The following is a 21,766-nucleotide window of genomic DNA, read 5'->3' as shown; positions in this document are numbered from 1 at the left end:
TGTCTTATATCCTCTTCGATCTCCTTTTTCAGAGTGCTGTAGTTCTCAATGTAGAGGTCTTTTGCTTCTTTCGTTAGATTGATTCCTAGATATTTCATTTTTTTGGATTAGCCTGCATTCTAAGTAAGCTTGGGACGGTTGAGATGGGGAGAATTTTCATGAACCACCTGTATTAGATCCCTATGGTTGGCATAACGAATTTCCCATAACCTTGGTGGCTTAAAACAACAGAAATTGATTCTTTCATTGTCTCGGAAGCTGAGAATATAAAATCAAGGTGTCAGTTGGGCTGCAGTCTATCTAGAACCTCCTCTGGCTCTTGGTGGCGATTTGCATTCTTTGCCTGTGGTTAAGTCACTCAAATCACTGTCTCCATCTTCACGTAGGCTTCTCTAACACCTCCTCTGCTGCCTCTGTCAAATACTCCTCTATCTTTTTCTTCTAAAGACACATATCACTGGACTTTGGGACCACCTGGGTAATCCAGGATCATCTCCCCATCGCAAGATCCTTAAGATTCTTTTTCTAAATAAGATAACCTTCAGTTTTTGTGAATTAAGACACAGTTAGAAGATAGGCATATATTTTGGAAGGAACCACCCTGCAACGATTATACCATCCATATTAAAATTTGTTTGATTAGAGCTTATATATCATACATTTTCATGGTTTCAGTTTGTATAACCCTAAAGAATGTAGCCTTCATTTCATGAGTCTCTAATGAAAGTGTTGTGTCAGTCATGCCTAATTTAATATAATTATTTAATGTGGATTTTCCCCCTAGGATCTATATTTATGTCAGGATGATTTGAAGAGCAGCAACTACCCCAGGAATGTCTGGTGCCACAAAATGATTCAAATGAAATTCAGAATCTTCCATTTTGTCATCATCTTCATGTTAATACGTGAGATCAAAACCCAAGTATCTGCTGAAAGTGAATTTTTAGTTGACAGGTCAAAAACAGGTCTCACTCATGTTCCCAAGGACCTATCCCTGAAAACAACAACCTTAAATATATCACAAAACTACATATCTGAGGTTCAGTCTTCTGACATTCTATCACTATCAGAGCTAAAGATTTTGATACTCTCTCACAATAAAATCCAGTATCTTGATCTCAGTGTTTTCAAATTCAACCAAGAATTGGAATACTTGGACTTGTCCCATAACAAATTGAGGACAATTTCTTGCCACCCTACGGTGAACTTCAAGCACTTAGATCTCTCCTTTAATGCATTTGATGCCCTGCCCATATGCAAGGAGTTTGGTAACCTATCTCAACTAAAATTTCTAGGACTGAGTGCAACACAGTTACAAAAATCTAGTGTGCAGCCAATTGCTCATTTGAATATCAGTGAAGTTTTGCTGGTTTTAGGAGACTCTTATGGAGAAAAAGAAGAGCCTGATGGTCTTCAAGACTTTAATACAAGGAGTCTGCATGTTGTTTTCCCCACAAAAAAGGAATTCCATTTCATTCTGGATGTGTCAGTCAGTACTGCAGTAAACTTGGAGCTATCTAATATCAAATGTGTGCTACATGACAATGAGTGTTATTTCCTAGATGTTTTATCAAAACTTCAAAAGAAACCAAGGCTATCAAAACTTACCTTAAATAACATTGAAACAACTTGGAATACTTTGATTAATATCATCCACATTGGTTGGCATACAAACATGGAATATTTCTCAATTTCAAATGTGAAACTACAAGGTCAACTTGACCTCAAGAAATTTGATTATTCTAATACTTCCCTGAAGGCCTTGTCTATACAGCAAGTTGTCAGTGATGTGTTCAGTTTTCCACAAAGTAATATCTACAGTATCTTTTCAAATATGAAGATCCAAAATCTCACAGTGTCTGGTACACGTATGCTCCACATGCTTTGCCCATCCCAAATTAGCCCATTTCTATATTTGGATTTTTCCAATAATCTCTTAACAGACACGATTTTTAAAAACTGTGCAACATTAATTGCATTAAAAACACTTAGTTTAAAAATGAACCAATTAAAAGAACTTGCAAATATAATTCTTATGACCAAGGAAATGAAGTCTCTACAACAACTGGATATTAGCCAGAATTCTCTAAGGTATGGTGATGATGAAAATACATGCTCTTGGGCTGAAAGTTTATTAAGTTTAAATATGTCTTCAAATACACTTACTGATTCTGTATTCAGATGTTTGCCTCCCAAGGTCAAGGTACTTGATCTTCACAACAATAGAATAACCAACATCCCTAAGGATGTTACCCGTCTAGAAGCTTTGCAAGAACTCAATGTTGCTTTCAATTCTTTAACTGACCTTCCTGGATGTGGTACCTTCAGCAGCCTTTCTGCACTGATCATTGACCATAATTCAGTTTCCCATCCATTAGCTGATTTCTTCCAGAACTGCCAGAAGATTAGGTCAATGAAAGCAGGGAACAACCCATTCCAGTGCACATGTGAGTTAAGAGAATTCATCAAAAATATGAATCAAGTGTCAAGTGAAGTAGCGTGGGACTGGCCTGATTCTTACAAGTGTGACTATCCAGAAAGCTCTAAGGGAATCCTGCTAAAGGACTTCCATGTGTCTCCACTATCCTGCAGCACCACTCTGCTTATTCTTACCATTGTGACCACCATGCTGGTGTTGGCTGCTACTGTGACCTTCCTCTGCTGCTACTTCGATTTGCCCTGGTATCTCAGGATGATGTGTCAGTGGACCCAGACCCGGCACAGGGCTAGGAACATCCACTTAGAGGAACTCCAAAGAAAGCTTCAGTTCCATGCTTTTATTTCATACAGTGGGCATGATTCTGCCTGGGTGAAGAAAGAATTACTACCAAACCTAGAAAAAGAAAATTTACAGATCTGCCTCCATGAGAGGAACTTTGTTCCTGGCAAGAGCATTTTGGAAAATATCATAAATTGCATTGAGAAGAGTTACAAGTCCATCTTTGTTTTGTCTCCCAACTTTATCCGGAGCGAGTGGTGCCATTATGAACTCTACTTTGCCCATCACAATCTTTTCCATGGGGATTTTGATAACTTAATTCTGATCTTACTGGAATCCATTCCACAGTACTCCATTCCTAGCAGCTACCATAAGCTCAAAACTCTTATGGCACGGAGGACGTATTTGAAATGGCCCACAGAGAAGAGCAAACATGGACTTTTTTGGGCAAACCTAAGAGCAGCCATTAATATTAATCTGATGAATCAAGTGAAAGAAATAAATCATACATAGAGCTAAAAATATTCCTTTGTCAATGTTGCTGCTTTTGAATTTTTTTTTTTTTTTTTGGTACTGGGGATCGAACTCAGGTCCTTGCGCTTGTGCAGCAGGCAGCGAAACCACTGAGCTAAATCCCCGGCCCCTGAAATTTTTTTTTTTGGTACCGGGGATCGAACTCTGGTCCTTGCACTTGCGCAACAGGCAGCGAAACCACTGAGCTAAATCCCCGGCCCCCCCTGAAAATTTTAATAATGACTTTGTTTTGCATCAACATGAATCTAAACGCAATTTTGAATTTTATGATTTAGTTAGTAATTTGTTCTTTTGGACCCCAGTTCACCAGTTATATGTTGTAGTAAAAACATTATTAACATTATATAATTTTGATTTAACAGTTAACTTCAGACACATGATGGATTCATCTATTTCTTTGCTATAACAAAATTCATTGAATTTATCATGAAATCAAGAGAAACACTTGCTTTTTTCATTGATGTGTATTGCTGTGTGCTGGGTCAATATTGGAAAACTCCGTGATTTACACACTTTAGCTGATTTCTATAGGAGTTGTCTGTATTTGTTGGTGCCCTGTGCATTCAACTCAGCATTTGCTTCTACATGTTAAAGGTGGCTTATCACTAATGTCTAAGACTCTCTGCCTGAGGGTCTTTTTCCCAGCCATGAAGCCCACACAAAGGACAATTGAGAACTGCTGGAGAGTTCTTAGCAGCAGCCCTTAACCAGTGTCAGAAAGAGAATCAATGGATTAATGCTCCAATTTTTTTACCCAGTTTTTGAAATAAGTCTGTTTAAATAAATAAATCTGAAATAAATTAATACTCTCCCTGAGTTCCCCAATGGAATAAAATTCTGGTTGTTCTCAGTAGAAATAGCCTGATAAAGTATTCTCTAGTGGCATTCTGTGTTTTCTTAAGCATTCGTTCCTCTATGTGTGTTTTCTGTGATCATGTCTAAAACTACATGCAGTTGAATCCTTGTGTCAGGGTGTGCTCCTGGGGGAACCCAAACCAAGAAGATATTTCAGCTCTGTCCAAATAGAAATTCTGAGCCATTTTTATTTTTTGGTGGCTAGAGATCTTGATGTGATTCTAGTTGTATAAACTGATATGCACAGAAACCTTTCTCTTTCGACCCAAGGAAGAACATAGTTGAGATGTCGTGCTTCTATACATAGCCTCCCTCTCTTTGTGAAATGTAGAGCATGAGCAGATTGGTGTAGTGCAATGAGTAGGCTATGTAATATATTTTTCGTATTTATCAAACATCCTCTCATCTACCTTCTTACTTCCAGCTGTGGGCAAGTGTAGACTGACAGGATCTTTTCAGAACTGCACTGTGTCTCTCTCACTTTATTATTATTATTTAAAAAAATTTTTTTTTGGTACCAGGGATCGAACTCTGGTCCTTGCATTTGTGAGGCAAGTGGCGGAACCACTGAGCTAAATCCCCGGTCTCTCTCTCACTTTATACCACATGGCTTCACTAATATCACTGCATGAGAAGGTTCTGGAAGCTTGTTCAACCATTCTGACCTGTGCAGAAACCTGGAAGTGCAAAATATCCTCTTAAGTGATCCTTGGTCACCACATGGTAGGAGCCATTAGACAAACACTCCTTTCATCTATTCTTGGGAAAGAAAGAAAGAAAGAGAGAAAGAGAGAAAGAGAAAGAGAGAGAGAGAAAGAGAAAGTGAGAAAAGGAAAGAAAGAAAGAAAGAGAAAGAAACAAAGAAAGAGAAAGAAAGAAAGAGCAGTGGGGAGGGCAGGCAGCCTACCTGGTTCCTCAGTCAGTGCCCAAAAGCACTGAGCTTTCTTCCCCATGGGGGTAAGCAGCTCAGAACTCACTTTGGGCTCACTTTTCCTTCTTCTTTATTTCGTGCTTCTCAGTCCCTTCACCTGGGAGCTCTGATGTTGCTTCTCCAAATGAGAAACCTGCACACAAAATTTGGTCTCAGTCTCACTTTTGGGAGTGGAGTGTTTGGGAGGAGATCTAAATAACAGATGAATCCACTATTAATTTCTTGCCCTAAGGAACATGCAGTGGTTCAGAGGACCCTGTATACCTAACATAACCAGCATAAAAATAAATGAAACAAGAATATACAGTGGTAGTCCAGAGATCACTTAGCTTGGCTGAAAAATTCTTCTTAGAAATGATAATTGATACGGTCTGGATTTTAAATGTCTCCCAAAACTCATGTACTAAAGGCTTGGTTGCCAGCTGATGGACTTTTGGGAAATGATTGAATCATGGGGGCTCTATATTCATCAGGTGGACTAATTCATTGATGAGACATTTGATGAGAATTTGATTGCATCATTAGGAGGTGACAAAAGCTGAAGATTGGGTCTAGCTGAGGCGAGTGGACCATAAGGTTTATGGAAAACTACACTTATAAGTACAGAAAATTATATTAAAACCATATTGCCAAGGATCTTAAAAATCAAGCTATGGAGTTGGAACTTGAGGATATGGAAAACATTTAAATTTCTATGGTGAGAAGCAAATTCAGACCATGAAATGTATGCTAAAAAGTGAAATGTATGCTAAAATATACATGAAACCTCTTATTCTGTAGTGTAGTTGCAAGAGTCATTATAAACTGGATTTTCCCATTTTCTCTAGGATGAGTGCACTTCCTGTGTTGAACATTAAGGTTTCACAATCGAGTTTCAACTGTTCAGAAAGCAGTTATAGTTAGATTTCGGGGACTACTGTAGAAAGTCCCATGGATGAGTAGCCTAGGCAACTGGATATATTATTGTCCCATGGCTCTGGAGGCTAGCGGGTCAATATCAAGGTGTTGGCAGGGTTGGCTCCTTTGGGGGGCAGGGATCTTCTTGACTCATATTTGGCTGTTTTCTCCCTGCATCTCTTCACATCATCTCTCTATGCCTGTCTGTTTCTATGTCCAAATTTCCCATTTTCATAAGGACACCAATGGTACTAGATTAGAGCCCACCCTATGGATCTCGTCTTAACTAATTACATCTACAACAATCTCATTTCCAAAAAGATGATACTCTGAGGTATAGGTTCAGGGCTTCAACATGTGAATTTGCGGTGGGGGAGATAATTCAACCAATAAAAAGCTTTTAAGTCTAAAAGAATCTCAGAAGAGAGGCACAAAGTCACTTAGAGTTTACCTAACTCAAGGTTCTGAGAAGTTAGATCACTCCTGTATACACTTGATCTCATAAGTAGTTTTTAAGAGGTTGCTAAGAGTTTGAAATCGTACCACTGGAATCTCCTGTTGAAGAATTCAGGTCAAAGTATGCGTAACTATAGAGTAATGAAAATAAGAAAGATTTCACAGTTACCTAAGAAGCATACAGAATCAGTAACTAGGTAAGCTTGGACTCAGAAGGTCTGGGTTTTACTTTTATCTTCATCACTTCTGTGGATGACCTTAGATAAGTTCATCTAACCCTAGATTACATATTTGTAAAATGTACCCTTAGAGTAGCTAGCCAAGACCTTTAGATTTTCAGGTATGAATTGTATTGGCCCAGTATGTCCCCAAATTATGGTTTGCATAGCAAGCTTTCTAAATTGTTCAGTTAAAGCTGTTTTTTTCTAGGGTTGAAGTTAGAGGGAGCGCAACTTACCTGTGTTTTTTAGGGTAAATGGGCCTCATAAACAACAAAATCTGTCTCCTAAATTTCTCTACTGGTTTTCAATTCGTTCTCTCAGCTTCTCCAACCTCTTTGACTGGCAAGAAGCGAGTGGTCTGCAAAAGGTTACAAATTAGCTATCTAGTCTCACATATCACTCAAGGAACCTCCACCAGAATTGAGACTAACATAGTTCCATTTTTCTCATCTTTGTGTACTATGAGGACATAACATAATGGGTATTTCATAGCATGATAATAGGAGAGCAAAGTAACTTGGTAATGTATATTGAAAACTTAAAAATATTCATGCTTTGCTGGATGTGGTAGTGCACACCTGTAATCCCAACACTCAGGAAACTGAGACAAGAGAATCATGGCTAGTTCAAGGCCAACCTGTGCTATATAGTGAGTTCAAAGCCAGCCTGACCTACATAGCTAGACCCTGTCCCAACACTCTCCTCAAAATAAATACATAAAATAAAATAGTCATGCTTTTTTACCTAGTAGTTAAGCTTTTAGGAATCTATCCTAAGTGGGGAAAAGTAATGTAGAAAAATATTCACAAGTATGTCAATTACAGGGTCATTTAGAACAGAAAAATTTGAAACGCTCCGTATTTCCACAACGGAGACATTTGTTGTGCCCATTTAAAGACAAATTTTTATAGCCACTTAAAATATTGCACAGGATTAAAATGGTAAATTTTATGTTATATATGTTTTACCACAATTTAAAAATGTATAGGAAGTCTTATTAACATTGAAGAATGATTATATTATAATATGAATAAAAGTAACAGGATATGAAATATGTACACTGTGGTTTTGACCATGTTAAAATATACATAGAAAAAAGTCTAGATAAAATATACAAAACCACAGTGACTGGTTGCCTGTGCTTGGTATTCATTTTTGTTCTTATACTTTTCTGTACTTGGAAAATTTACAACCAAAAATGAGGAAATGAGATCAGGAGATCAGAATTAGATTTCTACCAGAGCTGAAACGATGGAGACTAAAGGGATTTTGTTGTTGTTTTTGTGTTTTTGTTTGTTTGTTTGTTTAAAACAGCATCTTGCTATGTAATTTAGGCTGGTCTTGAGCTCGCTATGTAGCCCAGGCTGGCCTTGAACTCTCGGTGATCCTTCTGCCTCAGCCTCACGAGTGTTGGGATTACAGGCATGCACTACTATGCCCAGTGAGAATGAAGTTATAAAGCTGGGCTCATAAATAGACATTCAGGCATTTAATCCTGGCTCAATTTCTCTGTACCTCTATGCCTTTGGACTAATCCTTCATCCTCTCCAGCCTTGTTTTCTCACCTACAAAAGGAGGTACCTCTCTCAAATGATGGTTGTAAGAAAACAATGGCAAAATGTGCAGAAAGGACTTAGGTCAGGACTGGGCTATTCGCTGTAGACAGACATAGTGGATAGGAAGAACATCCCAAGTCAGATCCTGTCATCATGAATTCTGCATCTTCCACTTCCTTCTAACGACTTTGGTTGCTGAAATAGTTCTCTGCCTTATCATCCTGTATGTAAAATGAGAATAGTAATAATAATAATAATAATACCTGTTTCTATTGCTAAAGGGATTAAATAAATTAAGATACAGAAAATTCATAGAACAGTGCCTGACACAAAACAAAAGCTCAATAAACATTGAGCTTATTATATTAGTATACAACTAATTATTATTATGTCATTATTATAACTGATTCTTCTAAAGCACTAAACTATGAACTAGAACTTTGTTGATCCTGTTCAATTTAGATTATCATGGGCTTTGTGTTATGGCTTGTGTTTAAATGTCCCTCCAAAGCCTCATGTGATCATAGGTGGGGCTTTTTCAGAAGTAGCTGGATCTAGACTGTGATGCTAGGATTAAGAGTGTGTGATTAGTAAATTAGTCCACTGATTGGTTTGGCATAGTTCTGGGTAGTATTAAAGGTGCCCCACTATGGAGGTAAGTGCTACCTGATAAAAATATAAGGGACAGAAAGAGGGCTAGTGTGGTTGCTTGTTGTTTGTTGCTTGCTTGCTTTTGCTGTCTTCTGCCTGCCATGAACTGTTTCTCCTTTGTGATGCCCCTCTGCCATGACACCCTGTCTTGGAGCTGGCCAACTATGAACTGAAGTCTCTACAAACTGTGAGCTAAATAATCCTTTCTTCCTTTGACTTTTGAGTGTCAGGTATTTTGTCTTAGCAACAGGAAAAGTAACTAAGAGAAATGTTAGATCCTAAGTCTGGAAAGTCCACATCCACCTGTGTCCCAGGAAGAGAACATGAAGGGGAAGATGTCAAAAAAGAAATAAAACAAATTTTAACAAAGGACATGAATCTCCTAACATTGTCCAGCAAAATGAATGGTACAAAAACCCAAACTAAGACATTTCTTCTTGAAATTTTAGGACAATGAACCTGAAAACTTCCAGAGAGAAAAAGAAAAAAACAAAACAAACTGCAGCACATAACAAAGAATCAGACATTAAAATGGTATTGCACTTTTCAATATGAGAACCTATAAATAAATACCTCCAAATTGTGTGGGAAAGTTACTTGAAACTTAGAATTTTATACTGAATCAATCAAATATGAGGCACAACATTGAAGTTCTCTTTCAAAGTTAATCTCAATGAACTCTTTTCTAGGGAACTACTGGAGGATGTGTTCCACTATAACAGGGAGAAAACAGGAAAAGAGATGCTATTCACTCCAGAAAACAGGAGATTTAATAGGGCCGAGAGGAGCGAGAATGTTCCAGGATGGTGGCTGCCAACTGCAGAGGATATCAGCTCAGCAGAAGTTGTAGAGAGCATCCAGTCTGTACTGGGGCAAGGGACAAAGTCATCTGAAGCAAGTGGTTGTTTATTTCATAGATTTGATTACATTAAAATTTTGGCTTGGGGGTTATTTGAGTATGTGGGGAAAGTCATCACAGATAGATAGAAAGTGAACAAAATAAAAGACAAGACAGTTGTTAGGTAGAGGAAAATCAAGAAGTGTAATGATGAACTGTCATCTTGGGGAGTAATGAGGTTTTTAGCTCTGCCCCACTATTTACACAGGTCGTAATGATGTTCACACTGAACAGTTTAGCCAAAAGTAAGAGATAGTGCACATGTAAATCTCTGTCAAACTGTAATCTTAAAAAAGTGACCCATAAAGTTTCAGAGATGCTCTTTCCTTCCTTCCTTCTTTTCTTTCTTCCTTTCAAATTTAATCAGCTGTAAATGGAAGCAGATGCAGTAGTGTGTAATAAATAAAGGAAAAAACTAAGAAAAAGCTTCAACAAACTATTAATATTTCTTTCATTATTTTCATAAGTCTAAAAAAATAACAGAACAATAGATAAAATCCTGATTTACAGTGTTTGTCAATTTTGTGGTATAAATCTCTACCCCAGACCAGTGGCAAGTTGCCATGATGACATCATTGAAGGTGGAGCTGGAAAGAGATGAGCATGAATACCCCAGTATAATACTGCCACTGTAAGGATAAATAGATGCAAATAACTCAAGATCTTAATAATAGTAAATATATAGTATGATAATTAGGAAGAGATAAATTCTGAGTACTTAATAACTTTGTTTTTAAGATAGTTTCATTTAAATACAATTAGATATAATTATATTTAATAATGGTTGTTTTAACAACTGGTTCACAAAATCCTTAAAAATTAAAACTTGGCTCTTATTCTTTGGTATAAGCTGCAGAACACTGGAAGTATTGAAAAATACCTTAGTAATCATAATTCAGTGTGTATTTTTTCTGTATTCAATTAAAATAACAGCTGGCTTGGATACAAGCAAGGAAATCCAGGGGAATTCTTCATGCTGATGTGTTTGATAGGATGTTTATTATATAAATAATCACTGTATTTCTGCCTAATATCAACACTGAGCAACTCATTAATAAAGTTATAAGAATAACTGCCTGGGTGAGAAATCCAGACTTAACCCCCTTCTTTTCTATTTTTTCCTTTGTCACTTCTTGTTCAACTTATATATTTTATTTTCTCTATTCTTTTTGTCTCCATTCCCTTCTTATTCTTTGACTCCCATCTACTTTTCATTTTATTGTTCCTCATTCTTTCTCCTATCTTTTTCTTTCTCCTTTTATCCTCTATCCTTTCTATTTATCCCTCCCATCCCTTTCCCTTTACTCCATAATGTCTCTTTAATATTTGTTTATCCTCCCTCTTCTCTTCCTCATCCTACCTCTAAGACCTATTTTTAACTTTCCTCCCTATAAGATTTAGGATGACTTCTGAAGACAGAGGTGCTGAGAGATTTTTAGTGTTTTATGGTTGATTTATAATGTTTGTCTGCTTCATGATATAAATACTCCCACCATAGTCAGTTTCAAGGTACTGATGTGAGGTCACTGCAGGTGAAGCTGGGAGGTGATTGCAGAATGCAGCACACCATTGTCTATGCAACCCTACAGCTGTCTCTCCAACAGGGTCATTTCCGGAGGGAGCATAGTCAGTTGAGAAAGGGAGGAAGAGGAGGAGTCAAGAGGTAGCTGGTGGAGAAATGAGAAATACCAAGTATTTGGCATTACTGGGGAAACTATGGGCAAATTAGAGTTCTAGATTGCTAATTGCTGGATGATCATTTATTAACTCAAAGCTCCAGTCCTATTTGTCCAATATGGTGGCCGCTACCCACATATGGCTATTGAGGGGTTGAAATGTAGCAAGTCTAAAGTGAAATGTGCTGTAAATATGAAACACACTAGATTGTAAAGACGGGCCAGGAATTTAGCTCAGTGGTTCCACCGCCTGCTTCGCAAGCGCAAGGACCCGAGTTTGATCCCAGGTACCAAAAAAAAAAAAAAAGTTAGATTGTAAAGGCATTGTATAAAGAAAATGTAAAATACATTAATTCTTGTTATACTGAGTACTTGTGAAATAATATTTTAATATGATGGATTACATAAATATATTAATTTAGTCTTTATCTTTTAAAATGTGATTACTAGAAAATTTTAATTTACTTTTCTGGCTTGCATTATTTTTAGTTAGTTTCCTACTACATATTTAAGATCATTTGTATTTATTTGTTTGAATTTATTTGTTTTGAGTCTTGGCTCTGTCTCCTACTAGGTAATGACTTTGGGCAAGTTTCTTATTTTCTCTCAATCAGTTTTCCCCTTCTGACAAATGGGACACTTGTATATGCTCTGTGCAGTTGGTGGTGAGAATTAACCAGTATCCCGTGTGGAATGCTTCCTTTAAAGTGCCACTCCCTTACTTGGATCAACTTGTTTTTGGTAAAGAAATTAAAATTTGAAAACCCCTCTGTTTGCTGATAGTGCAAAGCGTTGAAAAATACTGGTCTCTGGGCAAAGGAAGAAAGTGTCTTTGAACAATAGAACTCCAAGTGATTCTTTTTCTCTTGAGAGGGAAATATACAACATGGATGTGCTGATCATAGTTGTTTGAGAATTTCTGAAATAAAAAATACTTTGGAGACTAGTTCATTCAGCAAGCTGGGACTCTGCTCTCTACCGTTCCTGTGTGTCCAGCCCTGGTTTCCGTGTGTGTGTGTGTGTGTGTGTGTGTGTATGTGTGTGTAAGGCAGACCTGTTTATGTATGTCTAGGTGGGGAATAGAGAAGCTTGGTGTTACTTATTTTTGTTGTTTTATATAGTTACCTATTGTGCGATTTATCCTCTATAATAGCGTAGAAATACATACATTACACTTCAAGCTTTAAAGTCCCAATATTATTGCAAAAAACCCTTATTTTAAGAACTTAGCCATTCTGCAATTTTCTACTCACATAAACCTAATGTAATCATTCATTTTCAAATTGGCCCTTCCTTCTGTGAACAAATCCGTTTGGAAATTTTTATCTTCATTGGTGATCTCCAGCCATTTCCCTGAAATCCTATGTGTAAGACATCAAAGTATGTTTAAAAACAAAAATCTGTACTCTACAACATACATAAAAAAATATGTTGGTTCTATCCCTTCACTTCATACAAGGCCTCTAGGTAACCCCTTCCAACCTCTTCCAGTCAATTTCTGAAATTATGGAGCCATGGTTCTTACTCCTTCTTGTCACTGCTTGGCCACCCACTGTGCAGCAGGAAGGATGACTGAACTGGACCTTAAAGTAAGGGATCATCAGAGAGCTCTAAAATACTGTGGGAAAGCGGGATGGAAATTTTTCAAAATGTTAAACATTGAATTACCATGTGATTCATTAATGCTATTCTACATATAAAAAATACATGTGGTGGGGCCGGGGCTTTAGCTCAGTGGTTTCGCTGCCTGCTGCGCAAGCGCAAGGACCCGAGTTCGATCCCAGGTACCAAAAAAAAAAAAAAAAAAAAATGTGGTGCATGTTTAAATTAAAAAAAAAACAACTTATTACAGTAAAAAACACATTGCCAAGAATGATGCGCTAAGTGTGTTCCAAGTGAGGGGACGGTATTTTGAGGGGGATTAATGGCAGTGTGTCTTTTGCTGTAAATATATATATTTTTTGGTACCAGGGATCGAACTTGGGACCTTGCGCTTGCAAGACAGGTGGCAGCACCACTGAGCTAAATTCCCGGTCCTGCTGTAAATATTTTTATTTAAACATTCACCGTATTCCTTGATCACCCCTCATTGATCAAATATTTATAGCACTTTCTGTCAAATAAAAATATTACGGTATGTCCTCATCCACCTGTTCACTGGATGTAGTGCTGTGTAACTTCTGGCTCATTCCCAAAGTCAAAATTACCATGAAAGGTAAGTGTTTTGAATTGATTCAGGACATCAACGCAGCCATGACAGCACAAGTAGAGACACTCACGAAAGAGAACTTCCAGAATTGATTCAGAAAGTGGCAAGAATGATGGAACAAGTATGTTCAAGGCGAGAGAGAGTATTTTGAAGGTGATTAATGGCAATGTGTCTTTTGCTGTAATAGTTTCAAAAAATTTAAACATTCACCATATTTTTGTTACACCTCATATACTCAAAAGAATTGAAAGCAGCAATTTGAAGAGATATTAGTTCACCCAGGTTTATAGCAATATTATTCACAAAAGATGAAAACAATATAAATATCCACTGATGGATGAATGGATAAGCAAGGTGTAGTATATGCATACATTGGAATATTATTCAGCCTTAAAAGGAAGGGTATTCTGACAGATGCTTTACATGGGAGAACTTTGGAAACATGCTAAGTGGAACAAGTCAGTCACAAAATAACACATATTGTAAGATTTCACTTACATTCAGTATCTAGAGTATTGAAATTCACAGAGACAAGTAGAGTGGTAGTTGCCAGCAGCTGAAAAGAGGAAGAAATGGGCAGTTATGATTAGGGGGCAGAATTGCAGTTTGAGATGATGAAAAACTCTGGAGATACATGGTGGTGATGGTTGCACAACCATGTGAATGCAGTTAATTCCACTGAGTTGTACACTTATAAATGGTTAAAATGGAAAGTTTCTGTGATGTTTATCTACCACAATAAAAAATGCACTTAGATGATAATGAATTAGTGTAACATGCAATACCACTTGAATGCAGTAGAGGGGGAAGGGGATTTAACATCATAGAAATGCTATCCAATCCACTCCTGCAGCCAATTCTGACCTTGTCAGTGAACATCCACACACCTGCAGCTCTCCAAGAAGGTGCCAGCCCCATAATAAGAACTGTTCGCTCTGTTTGTTGCAGTATTTGTGAAAAAGAAATAAAGGTTGCATAGTCTTGTCTTAAAAGGAGATAATTTGAGTTTATATAGATGGCCCATGGTGCTATTGATCTCAGCAATTATCCTGCAGGTGCTTGCGGGTCTGGGTTTTCTTTCGCTGACTGCAAGTTAACCTCATCAGCCAATCCAGCACGGATGGTCCCTGGCATGATAACAAGTTTTGCCTAGCTTTTATTTGCCAGTGGTCCATGTTAATAACATCTGCTGGATGAGATTTGTGGCTGAAGCATATCTGTTGCCCACTCCAACAGTTCTGCATTTGTGGTATGTGTTTGAAAGTTGGGGTGGGTGGATGGATCTTGTACAATACGGTTTCCTTCAGAAGTTGTTGAAGTGTGGCTGCTGAAGTGTTGAACTGAATTCGGTTCCCAGCATGTAGGCATTGAGTCCTAGAAGAGCTTTCTCACGGACCGCCTAAGCTGAGCTATTAATTAGGGATTTGTGCATCTTGAGTTTTGCTTCAGTTCCTGTGAACTTAGAACTCTCTGGACAATATATTTACACATAGGCGATGTCTCTTGAGCTTTATGGCACCAAGCAGTGTTCCACAGCAGCTGCACGCTGCCTCGGAGAGAGGACATGGGGCCAGGAGGAAGGAAGAGGCCTCTGTGGCAGCTGGCTGGGTCAAAGGAAACAGCCTCGGCCATCGTATCCTGAGCCATATTTCAGGGTCTCATCTGCCTCCAATTTGGGTTTAACTACCATCAGAAGGGACTGGGTGATTCTGACCTTAAATTCCTTCTCCAATGCTTATTTACTTGGGCAAGTTAGTAAACCTCTGGGTTTTAGCTCCTTTATTTGTAAAACAGGAAAAGCCACCATTTTGTTGGGTTGCTGAAAGGATTGAATAAATGATGTATAGAAAATACTTAGCTCTGTGTTGGACATACAGGAAATACACAAAGTAGGTGTTCTTATCGTTCTGTTACAAAGATTATTCAACATTTAATGAGTTTTTTAAGCCTTCCTCTATCTCTTGGCAGTATTGGGACAAGAGAAATTCCTAGGTAATGAAATATGCATTCTTTGACAAATCACCAATTGCTACTTCATGGTGTCTTTGGACTTGGAGTTTTAAACTACAAGCTATTCAGGAAAGTCATTTTTTGCTTTTTCATCTACTTTCAGCATAGTAGTAAAATAATAGTAGTATCCTGTATGCATCTTTCATCAAAAGTTTGTATCCTACTATTTAGAAAATGCCAGCATACACAGCATTGCCTGAGAGAGAAGACCTTATTTTCACTTTCTTAAGAGAAGTTCAAAAAGAGTTAGTTCCTCTCTCATTCCAGTTCCAGAAACAGCTGTGGCATCGGACAGGGGAAGAAATGAGTAAGAAATGGAAACTCTGATATCTTAACCTGGGGGATTCCACAGAAAGCAACTGGGCTAAATTCTTCTGCCTTTTTCAAGGGCCATGGATCCCATACCTAGATTAAAGTAAAGAGTGCTCTGTGAGGTGATAGCACTAAAATCACCTTTATCAACATAGCAATTATAACTAAGTGGGGAGAAGGAGACCTGCCAAGCCATACTGGAGCCTGAAGCTAAAGACAAATCCTATAATGCTGATCCTATCTATGAATACTTTTTTTTTTTTGTAGTACTGGGATTAAACCCAGAGTCTTTGCACAGAACCACATCCTCACCCTTTCCTTATTTATTTTATTTTGAAATGGGGTTTCACTAGTCACTCATTGCTCAAACTGGGCTGAAATTTGCAATCTTCCTGCCTCAGGCTCCCAAAGTGCAAAAAAATTTTTATATTTGTTCAACACGGATTTTCACATTGCTTTTGATTTTTTAAATATTTCATTCAAACATTATCTTGATTACTGAATTTTTTGTTACATTCTTAAAATTTGTGCCTTACTTGCCTTACCTTTGTTTTGGGCCTGATAACTGCTACCTTTAAGTGTGATAAACTGGGGATCAGGCTAAGTAATTGTATGCATCATCTATTTTGTGTTTCTGCATAAGCCCCATTCCAGATAAAACTAAAGCTTTCAGAGATTAAATAAATGGTCCAAGTTTCATAGCCAATGAGTGGTAAACACTGGACTGGAACACAAAGCTATGGATCCCTAGTACCAAACTTACTCTTTAACCCTCATGCACTATACCCCACCAGAAATCTGCAATGTTAATTTATTCATTTAACACATAGTTTTGAGACCACCTTATGTGCCATCTTGGGCTAGGGGATGAAATGATATCAGTCATTCATTCATACACATATTGAACAAGTATTTACAGAGACTGAGCAGGGGGTGCAGAAGTGAACAAGTCTGACAGCTCTTGTGGGATGGGCAGTAGATTTGTGGTCAACCAAATGAACACAAGCTCATATCTAAGTGGCCATTCATAAGAGACAGTGATTCGTGGAGAGCTATTTTCTACATTTAGTGGCAACGTTAAAGCTTCTGAAATTTAGTGTACAATTCTAAGGTAACTGAAAGAAAATGTAGACATTTGTAAGGAAATGGATGCACCTTGAAACCATAATGTTAAGTGAAATAAATCAGGCAAGCTTAAATAGTGCATGGTTTCTCTTACATGAAAATACCAAAGTATAAATAATCTAAAGAGCAAAATAAAAGACAGATAATAGGAAAGAGGGAGAAAGATCTTTTGTAAATGGGAGGGGGATCTGGATGGAAGGAGGAATGAAGGAGGGAGACAAAGAGAGGTGGAAAGACTTAAGATGAACGAGATCTTTATCACCAACCAACATATACATACATTATTTTGTTTACATTATCTCTTATTCATTAGAATGTAAACTGTGTAGGAAGAGAAATTCCTTTGTTCACTGCTATTACTCCACAGCTTGGAGGGCCGGGGATTTAGCTCAGTGGTTCTGCTGTCTGCCTGGCAAGTGCAAGGACCTGAGTTCAATCCTTGGTACCAAAAAAAAAAAAAAAAAAAAAAAAAATTCTCCCTCTCCACAGCTTGGAAAAGTTTCTAGCAGAATAGGTTCTTAATAAACATCCTGAGTAATGACTATGGTGAGAATCTTAGTTCTCCAACTCTCTCTGTTCTGTCAAATAACTTGGAGACTGCCTCTTCTCTCAGTCCTCATAATTTTTCATCTATGAGTTTCCTTATCTGCAAAATAGGTGTAACAGTACTTCCCTCCCCACAGTGTATTGTGATAAATGAGACAGTACATATGAAGCATTTATTTTTTGGAAGCATTTAATATATATCTTGGCACGTTGAAAGTCCCCAAGAAATGGAAACTGTTCTTTATCACTGTGATATTGCTATTACTTGGCAGTGACCTAGATTTCTTTGGTCACCAACTTGAGGCCTGAGGACAGGAATCATTCTGTTCCTATGATGTGGACCTTCCATGGGTAAGTGTTGGTGAAACTCAGATACAGGGACTCTCTATACCCAGCAACTCCATGATAGTAATTCAAGGACCCTCAATATTTGCTGATGAAACATTACTTTCAATCTTCTTAAAACCTTAAGGCTATCTAAAGGGAATGTGGAGGAGGGTATGGATTCTGACCTAACAAAAGTAGTTCCTAAGCAAGCTTGGGTGTGAGGGTGCCACCTACTGGGCCCTCTGAGAACCCTGATTTGCCTCAGTGCTGGAACCATGGTGCATACAATGAATGACTTAGAGATCTATCAGCCATGGCTCTGAGATCAAGTCCAAGATTCAATATACAGGGTGAGACCTTATTGTAACCTCTTGTGAATATAGGCAGATATTTATTGGCATTTAAAACATTTATACAACAAACAAATTTTAAAAACCAAAATTATATGCTGTATTTCTAGGGGTCTGGACTCATCTTCATGATTCAAATGAGGAAAACAGTGATTAGATACTTGGAAATACAATAAGACTTATCAGGAACATTTATATATTTTGTAATATTGTTATATCAGTCGAAGGCTGGGCTCCAAAGCTTCCAGAAGAAAAGGAATTGACTACCAACTACTCCAACATGTTTCTAAGAAAGGTTCACACAGGCTTGGCCCCAGCCACAACCACACTGGATTTATCCTACAACCTCTTATTTCAACTCCAGAGTTCAGATTTTCATTCTGTCTTCAAACTGAGAGCTTTAATTATGTGCCATAACAGAATCCAACAGCTGGATATCAAGATCTTTGAATTCAACCAAGAGTTAAGATATTTAGATTTGTCTTACAATAGATTGAAGGCGGTAACTGGGTACTCGCTGGCAGCTCTCAGACATTTAGATCTTTTCTTTAATGACTTTGAAACTGTGCCTATTTGTGAGGAGATTGGTAACATGACACAGCTGGAAACCCTAGGTTTGAGTGGAGCAAAAATATAAAAATCAGATTTCCAGAAAATTGCTCATTTGCATCTCAGTACTGTCTTCTTTGGGCTGAGAAGTCTTTCTCACTATGAGGAAGGCAGCCTACCTCTCTTAAATACAACAAAACTTCACATCATTTTACCAATGAACATACATTTCTGGGTTCTTTTGCATGATGGACTCAAGACTTCAAGAGTATTGCAATTGACAAATATAGATGGCAAAAGCCAGTTTCTAAATTATGACAATGAACAGAGTCTTATTTTAGAGAATGCTAAGACATCTACTTTGTTACTTAATAAAGTTGATTTACTCTGGGATGACCTTCTCCTCATCTTCCAATTTGTTTGGCATACATCAGTGGAATACTTCCAGATCCGGGATATGACTTTTGGAGGCCAGGTTTACCTTGACCACAATTCATTCGACTACTCAAATACCGTAATGAGAACTATAAGTCTGGAGCATGTATATTTCAGAGTTTTTTCTGTTCCACAGGATAGAATCTACTTGCTTTTTACAACAATGGATATAGAAAACCTGACAATATCAGATGCAAAAATGCCGCATATGCTTTTCCCTAATTCTCCTAAATTTCCGGTATTTAAATTTTGCCAATAATATCTTAACAGATGAAGTATTTAAAAATCCTATCCAGTTGCCTTATTTGAACACTCTGATTCTGAAGGGCAATAAGCTGGAGTCGCTTTCCTTAGTGAGCTGTTTTGCTAACCACACAGCCTTGATGTACTTGGATCTAAGCCAAAATCTATTGCAGCAAATAAATGATGAAAATTGCTTGTGGCCAGAAACTTTGATCAGCATGAACTTGTCATCCAATAAATTCGCTGATTCTGTTTTCAGGTGCTTGCCCAGAAGTATTCAAATTCTTGACCTGAGCTATAACAAAATTCAAAGTATCCCTAAAGAGATTATTCATTTGAAGTCTTTATGAGAGCTAAATATTGCGTTTAATTTTCTAACTGATCTCCCTGGGTGCAGTCATCTCAGAAGACTCTCAGTTCTGAACATTGAAATGAACTTAATTCTCACCCCATCTCTGGATTTTTTTCAGAGCTGCCAGGAAGTTAAGACACTAAATGCAGGAAGAAATCCATTCCAGTGTACTTGTGAATTAAGAGATTTCATCCAGCTTGGAAAGTATTCAAAGGGCATGATGGTTGGATGGCCAGATTCATACATCTGTGAACACCCTTTGAATCTGCAGAGGACTCTGTTAAAAGATATTTATCTCTCTGAGTTGTCTTGCAACACAGCTCTGTTGATCATCACTGTTGTTGTCCTCTTGCTGATTCTGGTGATGGCTGCAGCTATCTGTTTCCTCCACTGTGATGTGCTCTGGTATCTCAGGATGCTGGGTCGGTGGATGCAGACATGGCACTGGGTTAGGAAGGCAGCACAAGAACAGCCTAGGAGAAATGTTCAGTTCCATGCATTTGTTTCGTATAGTGAACATGATTCTTTCTGGGTGAAGAACAAATTGATCCCCAATCTAGAGAAAGAAGATGGCTCTGTCTTGGTTTGTCTTTGTGAGAGAAACTTTGAGCCTGGCAAGAGCATTACTGAAAATATCTTTAGCTGCATTGAGAAGAGCTGTAAGTCCATCTTTGTTTTGTCTCCCAACTTTGTCCAGAGTGAATGGTGCCATTATGAACTCTACTGCCATGAAAATTCTGATCACATCATTTGTCTCTTACTGGAGCCCATTCCATTGTACTGCATCCCTACCTGCTTTCCTAGGCTGAAAGCTCTCATAGAAAAGAAAGCATACTTGGAATGGCCCAAGGATAGGCATAAATGTGGGCTTTTTTGGGCAAACCTTCGCACTATTAGTGCTAATTTAGTAGACACTAGAGAAATGTGTGAACTACAGACATTCACAGAACTGAGTGGAGAGTCCCGAGGTTCTGCTGTCTCTCTAATAAGGACAGACTGTGTATAAACTGCCAGGCCCCCAGGACAGTTAGGGACCACATACATTGTTGGGATATAAGTAGATACAACCTTTATGATGGCAACTTGACAATATCTGTTAAAATAAAAAATGAAAAACTCACATCAATTCCTAGAAAGATTTCTAAGAATGTATTCTCAGAAATGGCTGCACAAATTTGCAAAGTTTTATGTAAAAAGATGTTTATCCAAGCATTGTTTATAATCATAAAAAATTTAAAATCATCCCAAATGTCCACCAAATAAAGATTGATTCCATAAAGTATAAAACATCCATAATGGAATATTATATAGCATTAAAAAGAATTAGGTAGTTCTGTATTTACTAGTATAGATAAACTTATATTAATATGTTAGTTTATACATTGAAATAAAAGTATGCAAGATTCTATGTCAGTATACTGTATAGCAATAGTGATTTGGGTCTAGGAGGTTGGATTACAGGAAGCATTTGATTTCTATGTTGTATTTTTCTATAATGGTTGAATTTTTTAGAGTGAATCTCTATTTCTTTTTCAAGTAAAAAAATAAAGATAATTTTTACAGCCTACACATCCTACTCGTTTTGCTTGGTTCTTCTTTTCTAGTCTCATAGGTCATAGAAAGAAAACAAGCACTCCTCAGTCTCGCAAAGTTATATTTCAAAAACAAACATGATGTCAATTTCTTGGTTGGAAAAAAAATGTAGTTTACTCACATGAAAAAGAAAAACATGTCACACACATTTAATATCTTTCACCAATCTCCTCTTACCTCCTTGCATCCTATCACTAAGCCCTTTGAGTCCCTGGCCCTTTCCCAGAACGTTCAGTCTTCTTTTGTGTCCCCAAATGCTAAACTTGGGGTTGTGCCTTCCTGGGCCTTTCCCACATTGGCCTGTTCCAGAAACCTTGCTTT

The 21,766-nt window shown here is 37.7% G+C and overlaps 1 protein-coding gene across 3 annotated transcripts in view; it reads left to right on the top strand.

Moving 5' to 3' along the window:
• The window catches only part of Tlr1 (toll like receptor 1), a 76,650-nt gene extending 56,689 nt beyond the window's left edge, over nt 1–19,961 (top strand). For 2 of the 3 annotated variants that reach the window (XM_004867694.3, XM_087187458.1), the window contains one exon: nt 785–19,961. In XM_004867694.3, coding sequence (XP_004867751.1) covers nt 851–3,232 — 2,382 coding nt within the window. In that variant the 5' untranslated portion in view covers nt 785–850 and the 3' untranslated portion in view covers nt 3,233–19,961. The remainder of the gene's footprint in view (nt 1–784) is intronic. The other variant, XR_015441340.1, reaches the window with a different exon arrangement.
• The last annotated feature ends 1,805 nt before the right edge of the window (nt 19,962–21,766 follow it).

The sequence above is a fragment of the Heterocephalus glaber genome, unplaced genomic scaffold (assembly GCF_053883595.1).
Source record: "Heterocephalus glaber isolate CG9 unplaced genomic scaffold, H.glaber_assembly_v1.0 deba00001509, whole genome shotgun sequence".
In the NCBI taxonomy this organism is placed as follows: domain Eukaryota; kingdom Metazoa; phylum Chordata; class Mammalia; order Rodentia; family Bathyergidae; genus Heterocephalus; species Heterocephalus glaber.
Note: the sequence above shows the minus strand (reverse complement) of the source record. Positions and strands in the feature narration are given on the sequence as shown.